Source organism: Polyodon spathula, chromosome 18 (assembly GCF_017654505.1).
Source record: "Polyodon spathula isolate WHYD16114869_AA chromosome 18, ASM1765450v1, whole genome shotgun sequence".
NCBI lineage: Eukaryota > Metazoa > Chordata > Actinopteri > Acipenseriformes > Polyodontidae > Polyodon > Polyodon spathula.
Genome location: NC_054551.1, coordinates 8,122,247 through 8,136,819, shown reverse-complemented (window position 1 = coordinate 8,136,819; position 14,573 = coordinate 8,122,247). Strand labels below are relative to the sequence as shown.

Below are 14,573 nucleotides of genomic sequence, written 5' to 3'. Positions count from 1 at the left end.
GATATAAAGAGGGTTCATCTGTGTATATATACACAGTGCCATGAAAAACTATTTGCCCCATCTGATTTTCTGCATTTTTGCACATTTTTCACATTGAATTTGGTCAGATCTTTTTGTGGGTTGTTGTAGTATATACAGGGAGTCTGAGAGAAAAAATAGACACCAAAGTTTGGTGCTTCTTTCATTTGTTTGGTGTGCAAGGTAATTAAACATGCAATCTTCAGGTGTGAAAAAGTTATTGCCTCCCTAGTTAACCCAACCTAATTAAAGGGTTACTTAGGGTCAGCTGTTTGAATACTTTGGCTAACAATCAGGCCTGATTTGGGCCAGACCTGCCCAATATAAATCTGACTAACTTTGGCTCTTACCATCAGAGTGAAGTTGTCAGCATACAGGTTCTAGAGGCACATCATGCCACAATCAAAAGAAATTCCTAAAGATGTCCGGAAAAAAGTTATTGATGCATATCAGTCTGGAAAGGGTTACAAAGCCATTTCTAAGGCTCTGGGGCTCTACCAAACCACAGTCAGAGCCATATTGTCCAAAAGGAGAAAGTTTGGGACAGTAGTGAATCTTCCCAGGAATGGCCGTCCTGCCAAAATCTCTCCAAGAGCAAGGCGTAAAATCGTCCAGGAAGTCACAAAGAACCCTAGAACAACATCCAGGGATCTGCAGGCCTCTTTCGCCTTGGCTCAGTGTTCAGGACTCCACCAACAGAAAGACACTGGGCAAAAATAGGACTCATGGCAGAGTAGCAAGACGGAAACCACTGCTCACTAAAAAGAACATGAATGCTCGTCTCAAGTTTGCCAAAAAGCACTTGGATGATCTTCAAGAGTTCTGGAACAATATTCTATGGACAGATGAGTCAAAAGTGGAACTTCTCGGCTAACATGGGCTCCATTATATCTGGCGAAAACCAAACACTGCATTCCACAGTAAAAACCTCATACCAACGTCCGGGGGCTGTCCAAAGGCCAGAGCTGCAGGAGCCCTCAGTTCCCGCCCAAGCATGAGGAGCACAGGAGTGCAGGCGGTGGATTCCTGCACTGTTCCCCGCACATGGCCTCCTGGACAGTCCATCTGCATTCTGGTGGGCCACCCCCTTCCAGTGCTGGATGGTATACTGAAAGGACTGCAGTTGTTCAATCCAGCGCGCCACCTGTCCCTCAGGCTCCCGGAAGGACGTGAGCCAGTGCAACGCTGCGTGGTCCGTCCGGATGGTGAAAGGCAACCCACACAGGTAGTTGCGGAAATGGTGTGCCGCCTCCACCATGGCCAGCAGCTCCCGGCGGGTGACGCAGTAGTTGCACTCAGGCTTACTGAGTGCCCTACTGTAGTAGGCCACGACTCTTTCACCCTCTGGGGTCTCCTGAGCAAGCACCCCACCAATCGCCTCGTCACTGGCGTCACTGTCGAGAATGAAAGGCCTCTGTGGGTCGGGTGCGGTGAGTACTGGGGCAAAGCACAGAGCCTCCTTCAAGGCAATGAAGGCTTCCTGGTGTGCAGATGTCCACTCAAAGGACGTGTCCTTGCACGTTAAGCTGTGGAGGGGAGCAGCCACTGTGGCGAATCTGGCGACGAACCACCGATAGTAGGATGCTAAACCGAGGAAGGCTCGCAGCTGACGGAGATTGGCGGGGGGCAGCCAGTCCGTCTTCAGTAGTAATGCCGGCTTCACTGACCCGGTGGCCCAGAAGAGAGACTTCTCGGCGCAGCAGCCGACACTTCTCTGGGTGTAGCTTAAGGCCAGCCTGCTGCAGTCGCGCCAGAACCACCCACAACGCTGCGAGGGCTCAGTCGAAATCTCTACTGTGGACCAGCAGGTTGTCCAGGTATACAAGGCATTGGGTCGAGGGCACTCCTCTCCATCAAGCGCTCAAAGGTAGCGGGGGCGTTACAGAGGCCAAAGGGCATGGCACAGAACTGCCACAGCCCCCGTCCGGTGGAGAAGGCCATCTTGGGTCGGGCCTCCGGGCCAGGGCTACCTGCCAATAGCCGCTCCTCAGGTCCAGGAAGGAGAACCAGGAGGAGCTGGCAATCGGGTCCAACGACTCGCCAATCCGGGGCAGCGGGTAGGAGTCCTTGACAGTGACCTCATTCAGCTGGAGGTAGTCGACGCCGAACCTCCACGTCCCATCCCACTGCTAACACCAGTTGTAACGACCCTGGGCCGTTACTAGTAAGTTGAATGAAACACGGGAGGTAGTCTTGTTCAGCAAAATAAGTCCGGCGTAGTTTATTTTCAGGCCCCTACAACACAGGACTCTGTCGGCCGAGTCCACGGACAAACAAATAAGAAATAAAAGCTACCACCCTCTATCACTCTCACTCTGCCCAGTTTGTTTATTTCTCCGTCTCCCGAGTAGATCTAACTTAATTAGACAAAATGGCGGCTACTTGTACCCCCCCCGATCGTACCATCACCCTGGAAATAGGGGGAGGGACGAAACCACGGGGTGCCCCCCAATTAAACACATTCCCCTGAACAATAAACCCACACCTATAGGCACATTACTCTAAGGTCCCCAAACGACCTGCCCACCCTCCGTACACACACTACAACACCCCACCCCTTTACACTGCCCTAATGGCGTGAACACATACACGAACCAACAACAACAAAGCCCATAATAATTCAGTCCGGCAGCAACAGCCGCCCCATGGGGTAGCCAGGATCACTACAATATATTAAGTTAAATGAGATTATATTTGTTTAAACATAAAGAACGACTAAATGTACAATATTAATGCAAGACTTACATTTTCATTATCTCCACAATTGTCTTCATATTTAGTTTCTATATGAATTGAGAATTTCGGTAAAAAGGAGCACTGCAAAAGAAAAGCAAAAGCAATTAATATACAAACAGGACTGTATCCAAGACTAGTAGCACATTATTCCCAATAGCAAATTATTACTATTATTTACAGTAGTACATTATTACCATTCTTTGCTACCCCTACTGTGCTACAAATATACATAGAGACACTTCAACTGTAATTACTGTTAAATGTAAAAACAATTGTGGTATTGCCATGAATAAAATGATCTTTTTAGTCTGTACACATAACTAAAAATGAACTAAGAAAAATCTTAAAATGGTATAACACATAAAAAATATCTGTACATTTTTTGCAAAGGCTTCTGCATGCAAAAGTCATATTAAATTGACCATTAAACTCTTGAAAAAGATAACTGAGAATTTCAGCAAGAGCTGTTCTGCAGAATTGAAAAATGTTCAAGAAATCACGCTGCACACACAAAGTGTAGTAGCTTGTTGCCTTTCCACATCTCTGCTCAAGTTGTGAGCTTTTTTTGTGACTAGAGTTAAATGAAATACAGACAAATATTTTACAAGCACAAGCTTGACATCCTGCAATTTCACTACGCAGCACTCTGCTCCATTAGAGACCGATAAGAGAGAGCTTGTACAGCCCACACAACAGTGATTGCTGCACATATTCTCACATTAACAGAGGGGCTCAGCAAAAAGGGAAATCAAATGTGACACCGGCTGATGAAACAAGAAAAGGAAGTACATGGCTACATTTTTCCAGACTGAACACATACTGTATATTTAGTTCAGTTTGACAACTTTATTCACGGGAAAGGATAGGAGGCAGTAAATAAATGTAAAGTACAGGAGGTGTAAATAAATATAAAGTACATATATTCCAACAAAAGAAGTTAGATTTATCCTGGTATTTTGAAAATGCCTTCCCACCTGGCATCCCAATGGAAACTGGGCCAGAAGATCACAAGAACCTTGTGATAAACTACCTATACTCAATCAGCCAACACCCAGCTAGGTGTATCTGACACCATGTTGCTGAAGTTTCCGCATGGCCTCAAAAGTTTAGCAGATCAATACATTTCTTCAAATGCTTAATAAATAAGGTGTTCGTAATGTGAACTATCCACAGCATGTAAAACAGCAACAGGTTACCAGACTTTTGTCTTCAATAGCTAAAGTTCAGTTGGTTGGTTCAGTGTAGAAGTCACCATGGCCATTTATAGAATATGGTTTTCATGGTTAAATGGATGGAAACTTACCGTATATTCTAGATTTGTCAGAAAATCCACAGCAAACATAGAAAAAAAAGAAAAATAAAACAAAGGTTAAAAAAATAGACACATCACAATTCAATGTATTTGTTTGATATGAGCCATCTCCTTACCTGTGATTGTGTAAGGATAGTAGTTCCAGGCCTTCTCTGTGATATAAAATATCCGGGGAACCACAGCTCGTGCCCAGCTGGGAAGCTTGCTGAAAACGGCAAGTAAACAAATTATGTGTTAGTTAAATAAAATAAAAAAGTGTATATACATAGAATGATTATAAAGTAAGTTTGACACTTCACTCTGCTGTTGTGGTAAAGGACATTCACTTTGCAGGGAGAGATGTAGCTTGAAGGCACCAATTGATGGAAAACAGAGAATTTCATTAAGAGCCTCACATGGGCACCATTTGTCTCAATGAAGAAGTCCATAATCAACATAAAAAATTGAAATCACCCTGTATTTCTCAGCAGTACAACCAAATAAACAAAAACCTCAGAAAAAAAAATGGACAAAATTAAGACATACTACAGTATACTGTTTATTTTACATTATATATAATGTAAAATAAAATCGAAATAGAACAGAACTAGCTGACATTGGTTATACAACAGCAGAGCTACAGTATGCATGAGATGGAAAAAAAAAAAAAAACGCACATCCAGTTACACCTCAGCTGGTACATCAATCCCCCTGAAACTCAGAGGTAAGGGGGTGAGGGGGGAGGTGAAACAACGGTGCTCCCAAAATAGAGCCGATTCTATGTGGGATTCTATAAATAGTCTGATCCTGGGCTATTATATTCAATAGCAAGATGAATGCTTTTATCTCGATGGAGTAAGGCATTGTTGTGTCATTAATTACAAGCAGTTAAAATCTACGCTATTACTGGAAGAAATGGAAACCAAGGAACAGAGGTGCTATTTCCTTGAATATTAAAAGGCTGATTAAAATACCAAAGGGGAATATTTTTAAACTTGTAATAAACTTGTAATTGCGAGTGAGATGAAACGTACTAGGATTTATTTCCAGACTTACAGCAGTTTATCAAATCGATACTGCAGTACCAGTAAACCAGTTATTTTAAAGTGTTAGTTACTGAGCTTAAGGATCAAATCTAAATGTTCTGAACACCTCTAAACCAGCTATTTGTATGATATTCAAATATTCAGATAGTTCTCCAGTATTAAGGTAAAAGGCAGTCAGGTATTTTTTTTTTTTTTTTTCCGTGTCCAAGTAATGCATATTTCAGCTAAGTAAGCATGTAATGTTTCATACGAAATAGAAAAGTATATGAATAAATGAAACAACCTTTTAATTGTTATTCTATTTTTGAGTTTTAATGACTTGTGCAAACCTACTTTAAAACATCTAGTTTAAAGGGTTTCATTAAACATGCAGAAATGTAACACTGTAGACTCCTTGAACATGCATTTCTCTCAGTACAAGTATTCATGTTATCATACTGCTGCAAAAGTTGCTTAAGTTCGCTACTCCACACACTTCTAAAAGCCATCAGTAAACAAAAGCGAAAAAACTAAAAAATATTAGCACGCTTAATGAAAATTGAGTTTTTGGGGGTTTTTTTAAACCTATTAAAACCTATTAAGATGTGACATCTCGTGAATAATGTCAAGATGAATTGTTAAAATATGAAGAGCTAATGGACATTATTCTTCACCACAGTTCAAGTTTGGTGTTTCATTATCCTCATCAGTCAGTGTAATAGTTACTGTGTATCAGTGTTACTGTGTGTATTACGCTACTGTTCCTTGGAATGGAAAATGAGGTGTCGTGTCCACCTCACTGTTAACCGTTACGCAAAACTGCTTCCTGAGGTAAATTACTATGCCATTGGAAATTATTCCATTCAAACATTACCATATGTGTAAAACTGTTTTGTACAGTGCTCATGCTTAAATTAAAGGTTTGTCTCACCATGTGATTAGTAATACCTGTGCAGAAATTGCAATCATATACGTTTTATATACGATACATGTGACTTTGGACATTATAAACCCAAATTGTTCCCGTCATCTCAGTAGCATGTTACCTCAGATTCTAAAGAGAGTAATGTCACACAAAGAACCAAATCTGTTTAATATTCTCTGCATTCTACTTTCTGATTACTCACACTGCACAATCTCCTCATAGGAACAGCTTTTGTGGCATTGGAAATAGGCCAGTACATATTTTCTGCTTTTTTATGTAACTGCTTCTGAAATTGTGTAAAAGCATATTTATCATATGCACTTGTTTGTTTTTCTTGATCAAACAGACCTGCCTGTTGCTGACCGCTAAACCGGATGGAGTTGATGGCTGACTATGAGTGCTGACCACACTCTCTTAAATGTTCCAGCATATGGCTAATCAATTCCCAGACTGCTCTAGTCAGTGACAGCTTGAACCCATGCTGTGTACTTTTCAGCCTGTTTGAAGCCTTGAACATTAAAACAGACTCTGTGGGAGACAAAACCTATCTAACAGAATCCCAGAATACCTCTGCCACTGTGATCAAAAGTAATCAACAATGGAGGCAGGTAGATGGGTGAATAGAGTTGGGATCTGAAAAAAAGGAGATCCTGGGTTAGACTACTTACACGGTCACTGAAGCTGTGTGAAATTAGTTGTTATCTCCTTGGTACAAGCTGTACACACACTATTGCTGTCCCACTGCATACCGTACCTATTGTATTACTTTATTTTGTATACGCACCCATATTTTTCACCTTTTGATGTCAGTCCAAACCAACAAGCAGCATTACAATCTCATTTGCAACAGCACTGATGGTATGCATTAGTTCCAGATGCTTAAAGGGCTAGTCAGCAGTATTGGATACATGGGATTCCCTGCACAATGGTAAATATTTTTGTCTTTTCTCCTGAAAACACCATGTCAGATGCATATGTATGTGTTGCATCCCCTGCTGTGGCCCACTTTACAGCAGAGATGTAAGCCAGTTGTATTAAGAAAGGGTTATCAGTGTTGGCTATAGCTGAAGCAATGGAAAACCATGGCACGCCAGCAGAGCGGCTATCGAATGGAGTGGATAATGGTCCTAAGGAACATAATCAAGCTTTCTGGCTCACCATCGCGTCGTCAATGAGGGCAGACTTACTAAAAATGAACTTCATTACAGACTTGTGGAAAAGGGTAGTAAAAATAGCTCTTGTTGGCAGATTTGGCCCTTTTGCTTTTTCAGCTAGAGAAAATCTGAAACTGGAGTTCACTTCACAAAGGGTTGCCTGGAAACTGCAATGGCACAATGACATTTCTCAACAAAAAAAAAAAGAAGAAAAAAAAATCAAAATACTGAGAGACTTAACGGGAATGAACCAGTGGGCTAAAACAGCCATGGGTTCCATCCCCAAAAGATATGGCGATACTGTATATGTATGGCAAGCTGGCTTGTTAGACTAAACCATGAGTATCAGGGTTAGAGCTTAAGTACCATAGCTCCCTGTTATGAAGGAGTGTCAATAGAACTACAATCCCAATGAGATTTTGCATGGAGGACTGCTAAACCTTTACAAGGCTGAGGAGTGTTAGTAAAACCTACTGTGGACTGTCTAAGGTTTAAAATAAAACTATTGTAATAAACAGTTGACAAAGGAACTCTCAGATACAGCCTTTGGAGATTCATCTACATCATCATCCTGAGATTCTGATCTTGAGCTCTGAAAAAAAGTCAGTGTAACGATCACTGTGGTCCCTGTCGGCGCAAGGAAGTATGGTTCATCTTGATACTGGTTGATGAGAGTAACGTTATTTGCGGTCCCCACTGGACAAAAAGGAACATTTTCTGAGAATTAGCGATGCTAAAGGATAAGTTATATATTTAGTAAAAGTAAAACATTAATAAATATTGAAATAAATGAATGCATAAATCAATACATAGACATTTATGTCTTTATCTATCTTGACATTTATTTACTTTTCACTCCTGTAAACACTGCCATTAATATTGTATGAAACAAAAATAAATACTCAACAGTTCTTGTTCAATTGTATATTAGTGAAGATTTTTGTACATAAAGGTTGTCATACTTTCATATATTTTTACTTTCAAATTAAAAAATATATTGTAGCGACCCAGACAATTGTTTTGTTGCATGACTTGTCTGTTCATTTTGTCTTGTCTGTCTTTTAATTTACATGTATTGTAAGGGGAACGGGTCATGCTGTTACTTAGCATGGGAAGGTGGAGTGAAGGAATGAGTGGGGAGAAGAGGGTTGTTGTTTTCGGTGGTTGCAGGGCATGGATGTGACTGGTTGATGAGCCGGACAGCTGTGGGAAACGACGTGTGTTTATATAAGGGGGTGCATAAGCCTGGGGACTATAGACAGTCCAGAATTAAACTTGAATGAGAAACTGTGGGTGCGACTGAGCGAGCATATGAGCTGTGACTGGAGAGACTGCGCACTGAAAGTGTCAAGACTAAAACGTAGGGTTATTATTTGGTGCAGTGAATTCCAGCCCCTGACAGGAATTGCTTGTAGTTTCAAATAAAACAAACATTGAGAATTCAACACTGTCTCCCTGAGTACTACTTCCTAAACATGAAAATGTTACAACATACTAAATAAATGGATCATGCTATTATGATAGTTTGCAAAATCAGCTTTCAATACAATCAGGTTAATACATAATCATTATTTACAAAATTTTGTTTGTCTCGTTACTTGTTAAAGACTGTAACTTTACTGCTATACTACTTGCAAATGTTGTGAAATGGAAATACAAACTTTGTGTCGTGAAAGCTAGGGCTTCTGCATTGCAAGTTTCATTGGACCCGTGTATTGGGTTCGATTCCCACACGGAAAATATATATATATGTTTTTTTATTTAAGCAATAATATAATTATTGCTGTTATAAACCGTCTTCATGGTTTTAACAGAAATCACATTAAGATATAAGATAAAAGTATAACATTTTATTTCTTTTTTTCTATAGGTCCTGCGGCGATTGTCCCATGCTGCTGAAGTAGTTCTTCGATGGTATTACTCCACCTGTGAACAGCGAAGGGAACTATTTTGTCTTAACAAACAAACCAAACATTAAAATATCAAAATACAATTTCGTTTTTAACTTAAGGCAGGGAAAACATTTAAGACCGTTGTGTTTTGTCTGCTTTTTCAAAAAGAAAAATGTTAATTTGAAATAGGTAAATATAACAAACTTATTCTATAACTAAAAGTATTATTAAATGAATGTATTCTTAAAAGAAATGAATTAAATTAGTAATTTAAATATCAGAGTTCTTTATTTTAAGTTTATTTATTTCAAGTTGAATTGCAGGTTTCCTTTGAAAGTGCAGTTGTGAAAGTGTGGGTGTGTCCGTGGGTGAGATTTCTGAAGGTGGAGCTAGACACTGGGCTTCGGTTTCTGAATGTGCTTTTGCAGGTTTGCAGTTGGAAGCTTTGCTGCTGATTTTCAACTATTGACGGCTGGTGGACATCAATAACTGCAGGAGGTAAGACATTGGAAAGATGTGAAAAACATTCTTGTTTGTTGGTTAGAGATGGAGCCAGTAATTTTGTGTAGCGGACTCCTTTTTGTGACCTGTTACAGCCATTATTTCATGGTTGTGTGGACATTCTGAGGGCATTTCCTGGCCATTACTGCCCTTTACATCAACCAATCAGAAGACAGCTTTCCCATTCTATTCATCAGGTTTATAATTATGTATAACAAACACATTTTTATGTGAAAAAAAATGTAGTCGATATGAATAACACTTTCAGTGGACATACATACTTTTGCACACATAACTAACATGTATCTCTCTCTCTCTCTCTCTCTCTCTCTCTCTCTATATATATATAGAAAGAGAGAGAGAGAGAGAAAGGCAGGAATTGAACCCTAACTAGTCATACTTTCACTCTAACTACATAACCGCTACTGTACACAGATTCACATATTAACCCTTTCAACAGACTAGGCTACCATTTACATTTACCCTATCCAAACGGCAATACATTGCCTCACTGGTAAATCCATCTCAGTTACATATGATGGGAAATGTAGTTCTGAGAGGCCCATGTGGGTGCATGGGAAGCCATCTTGAGGCAGGAATGTACTTTAAAAGTTTAAAAAAGTGGTCAAAATGTAAAAGAAAAAAAATATAACAATACACACACCTTGCGGAAACAGTTGTAGCAACATATGGGAACATGTAACACAATAAAATAAAATAAAAAGGTTCTTATATGCCCTTGTGACAGAAATACATTGAGTTCTGGTGATAAATCTCCCTCCCGACCGGTGAGGGCGCTAAAGAACGGGAGGAGAAGTATCTGGAAGGGCTGGCCTGACAGTTCGTTTCCGGGACCGGGAAGTCGGTCAGCCTGGAAAGAAGCGAGACTCTGTTGTAAGACCATATTGACCTGAATGGTAAACGAGGAGCAGCTGCAAGTAATAAAGCAGCTGCAACCGTTTACTTAGATGTGGGATTACATATAGGGGCCAGGGTAACGCTGATCTTTTCCTTCGTTTGGGTAAACGCGCGGGGAGAGAAGGACGGAGACAGGAGTTCTCATTAATAAAAGAAAAAGACGTGTTACGTGTTTTGTGTTGTGTTTTGTCTGTGAAGTAATTGTCCGTGTTTTGCACCACCAGACAGTTGAAGCACAAATCCAGAGCTGTCGCCGAGGGTCAGCACGATCCGGATCACCACTGCACTACCGTCACGAAATACCCGTGTTTGCACTCACCCAGGACTGGTGACCGTGTGTTTGTTTTTGTTCAGGACTGTGCCCTGTTTTTGTTATCCCCGCACTTTACACATTGTTGTGTATAGCCGGGGATTTATTATTTTACGGTCACCAGACCTGGATTACAAATAAAAGCACTTTTTCAGTGGATAACGTTGTCTGCCTGTCACTCCTGCATCGCATCACCACTACACCTGTTCCCCTTCACCAGCCACTTTGCCACACGTGGTGTCAGATCCGGGATGGACCGCAAAGCACTGGTGGAGCTGCTGCAGGCGCTGGAGAGCAGGCGCAACGCAGAGGAGGGAGGAGCGCTACACGGCGCTCATTGAAAAGCTAGGGCAGGCCGTTGTTGCAGCGATGGCCCCTACCGCAACACCGCTGATGTCACTGCCGATGGCATAGGCGATGAAGATGTCGGCGAAGGATGACCCGGAGGCGTATCTGGTGGCGTTTGAGCGGCTGGCTACCGCGGCGGCTTGGCCGCGGGAGTTCTGGGCAAGTCAGTTGGGACCCTGCCTGATCAGGGAGGCTTAGGCAGCCTACCAAGCCATGAGCGACCATCACGCCACCGACTATGACCTGGTCAAACAGGCTATCCTCCGCCACCTGAATATAACCGCGGAAACCCACCGAGCGCGGTTTACGGAATACCGGAGAGCCCCGGATACACGCCACAGGGTGGCTGCAGAGTGGTTGTGCGACCACATGGTGCATTGGCTGACCCCCGGGAAGAAGACCGCCCAACAGATGGGGGAAGCCATGGTGGTTGAGCAATTCTGCCATGTGGTTGGCGCCGAAACCCAGGCGTGGATACGACGCCACAACTCTGACACCCTGAAGGAGGCAGTCAAATTGGCTGAAGATTTCGAGGACTCCCTGACTTCTGCCTGGGTTGAGATCCTGTCGGTCCCTGCCCTTCGGAGTAGCCAACCTCTCCCTCCCTCTCCTCCAACACCACCACCACCACCCTCGTTCCCGGGACCCAGACCTCCGAGAACGCCGACCCCATTGGGCCCCCTTGCCTCCCCCCCCATGGAGACCAAGGTTAGCCCCCAGCTAGGGTAGAGGTGCTGCGCCTGCCCCGTTGCCATACCAGCAGCGGGACAGATTTCCAACCTATGCTCCCTCTGTCCCTCATACTGTTTTAGGTGCAACCAACCGGGAAATCTAGCCAGGTCATGCCCCGCTGCCATGGAGTGTGATGTGGCCACGTGCAATTGGGCACCTGAAACTGGTAATCGTGGGGAAAATGGTCGGGAGAGGCCTTGTTTGATTGATGTTGTTTTAGGGAATGTGAAAAACCACGCGTTAGTGGACACAGGGTGTGAGCAAACCTTGATTAGGACAGCTCTTCTGGGCGGTGTGTCATGGCGGCCACAAGGTCAGGTGGCCATCTCCTGTATCCATGGAGACACGGCTGCATACCCCACCCTAAAAGTGTATCTATCGGTAGGATCGATAAAATGTCACCTCGTAGTAGGGGTAGCGGAAAGGTTGCCACGCCCAGTTATTCTAGGCCGAGACTGGCCAAAATTCAAACATTAATGCAAATAACGGCAGTCGAAGGGAGTGGGAACGCAGTGTGACCGAGAGGGCGAGGTTACTGGGCCACCTAGGGCAGAGGTTATTCCAGTCCCTCTCAATGTACCGGACCTGTGGTACTCAAGCACGGACATAGTGTGGGGCCAACATAACGACTATTTTTAGGCTCTTACAGGAGCCGCTTGCCCTGCAGCAAGAAAAGGGAAGTATGTTCAAAAGCAACTACCAGTACATAATACATTATTATTATATTATACCTAAATCTTATAACCTGTAATAGCATTTAAACCTGAGCATGGAAATCCTAAACAATCACAGCAGTAGCAACATTGTAATTTTCCCACCACAGCAGGTCCGATCTATTGAAGGTAAGGATGTTGATGGCGCTGGGGCGCTAGTATATCCACACTTCAGTATCAAGGGACAATTACTGTATAGGGTAAACCTAGCCGCAGGCACAGGACAGCCTGTAACACAACTGTTGGTTCCCCCGTCTTGTCGGACCGAGGTCATGAGGCTGGTGCATGATATCCCTTTTGCGGGGCACCGAGAAGACGAGGAAATGGATATTGGCTCGATTCTATTGGGTAGGTCTTCATACTGATGTGTCGAGATATGTAGCTACATGCCAAAACTGCCAGCGAGCAGCGCTGGGTCGATTTGCGCCCCGCCCCTTTGGTCCCACTGCCGATTATTTCCACTCCTTTTGAGCGCATTGCAATGGACATAGTGGACCCTTTACTACCTTCTGACTCCGGGTATACGCATATATTTATAGTGGTGGATTATGCAATGCAATACCCCGAGGCAGTTCCATTGAGGTCCACTAGTGCCGCTGCAATAGCCACAGAATTAGTGTAGATTATGGCAAGAGTAGGGATCCCCAAGGAGATCTTGACTGATCACGGAACCAACTTTTTGTCCAAAACGTTACAGCAGATGTACAAAATATTAAAAATACGTCCCATCAGGACGTCCGTTTATCATCCACAATCGCACGGTCTGGTGGAACTCTTTAAAATCAGACCCTAAAGTCGATGCCGAGACGATTCGTAACCCAAGAGCAAAAACATTGGGCATCGCTTCTTCCCTACCTCCTTTTTGTAGTGAGAGAGGTGCCGCAGAGTTCAACGGGGTTCTCCCCCTTTGAGCTCCTGTACGGCCGGTAGCCTCGCAGCGTCCTCGACCTGCTGAGAGAGGGGTGGGAGGAGCACAAAGGCTCGTCCAAGAATGTAGTGAAGCATGTGCTCCTACTAAGAGATCGCCTGGATTTGGTCGGTCGTTTGGCCCAGGACAACCTCAGATCAGCTCAGCACCAACAGCAGCAGCATTACAACAAAAATGCATGGATTCGAACCTTTCGACCAGGGGACAAGGTAATGCTGCTACTTCCCTCATCAGAATCAAAACCATGTGCTAAATGGCAGGGGCCGTATGAAGTGATTTGGGCTATAGGGTAAGTGAATTATGAAATTAGACAGCCCGATCGCTGTAATGAATGTGAAATTTACCATGTCAATTTGTTAAGGCCCTGGCAGGCAAGAGAGGTCTTACTTATAGCCCCAGACAATATGGAGGATGATTTAGGCCCCTGTCAAGAGACTCCTAGCACAAAAATTATTTCGCTGGGGGAACAATTGGTTCCGGATCAGCAAAGAGAGCTGCATAAGCTTACTGAGGAGTTCAGCGATGTTTTTTCTGATGTGCCCGGCAGAACAAACTTAGTTGAATATGACATTATCTCTCCACTAGGTGTCACAGTGCGAGAGAGACCGTACTGGATCCCGGAAAGTCGACAAAGTGGCATTCGCAAAGAGGTGTGGGATATGCTCGAGCTTGGGGTGACTAAACCTTCCAGGAGCGAGTGGTGCAGTCCAATTGTCATAGTGGCCAAGAAAGACGGCACCAACCGCTTCTGCATGGATTTCAGAAAGGTAAATGCTATTGCTAAGGTCGATGCATATCCTATGCCTCGGGTCGACGAACTTTTAGACAAACTGGGAAAAGCAGGGTTTATTTCCACTCTGGACCTGACAAAGGGATACTGGCAAATCCCTTTAACCCACAGCTCCAAAGAGAAAACCGCATTTAACACCAGAAGGGCTGTTCCACTTTAAAACCATGCCATTTGGGCTACACAGTGCCCCCGCTGCCTTTCAGAGACTGATGGACCAGGTTTTATACAAACATCATGAATATGCAGCAGCATATATTGATGACGTGGTGATTTACAGCTCCACCTGGCAAGA

The 14,573-nt window shown here is 43.4% G+C and overlaps 1 protein-coding gene across 3 annotated transcripts in view; it reads right to left on the bottom strand.

The window, feature by feature from the left end:
- The window catches only part of LOC121330941 (cytoplasmic phosphatidylinositol transfer protein 1-like), a 52,139-nt gene that overhangs the window by 24,354 nt on the left and 13,212 nt on the right, over window positions 1-14,573 (bottom strand). For all 3 annotated transcript variants that reach the window (XM_041277936.1, XM_041277938.1, XM_041277937.1), the window contains 3 exons: window positions 4,183-4,271; window positions 4,058-4,065; window positions 2,764-2,835 (listed from right to left, as the gene is read on the bottom strand). In XM_041277936.1, coding sequence (XP_041133870.1) covers window positions 2,764-2,835; window positions 4,058-4,065; window positions 4,183-4,271 — 169 coding nt within the window. The remainder of the gene's footprint in view (window positions 1-2,763; window positions 2,836-4,057; window positions 4,066-4,182; window positions 4,272-14,573) is intronic.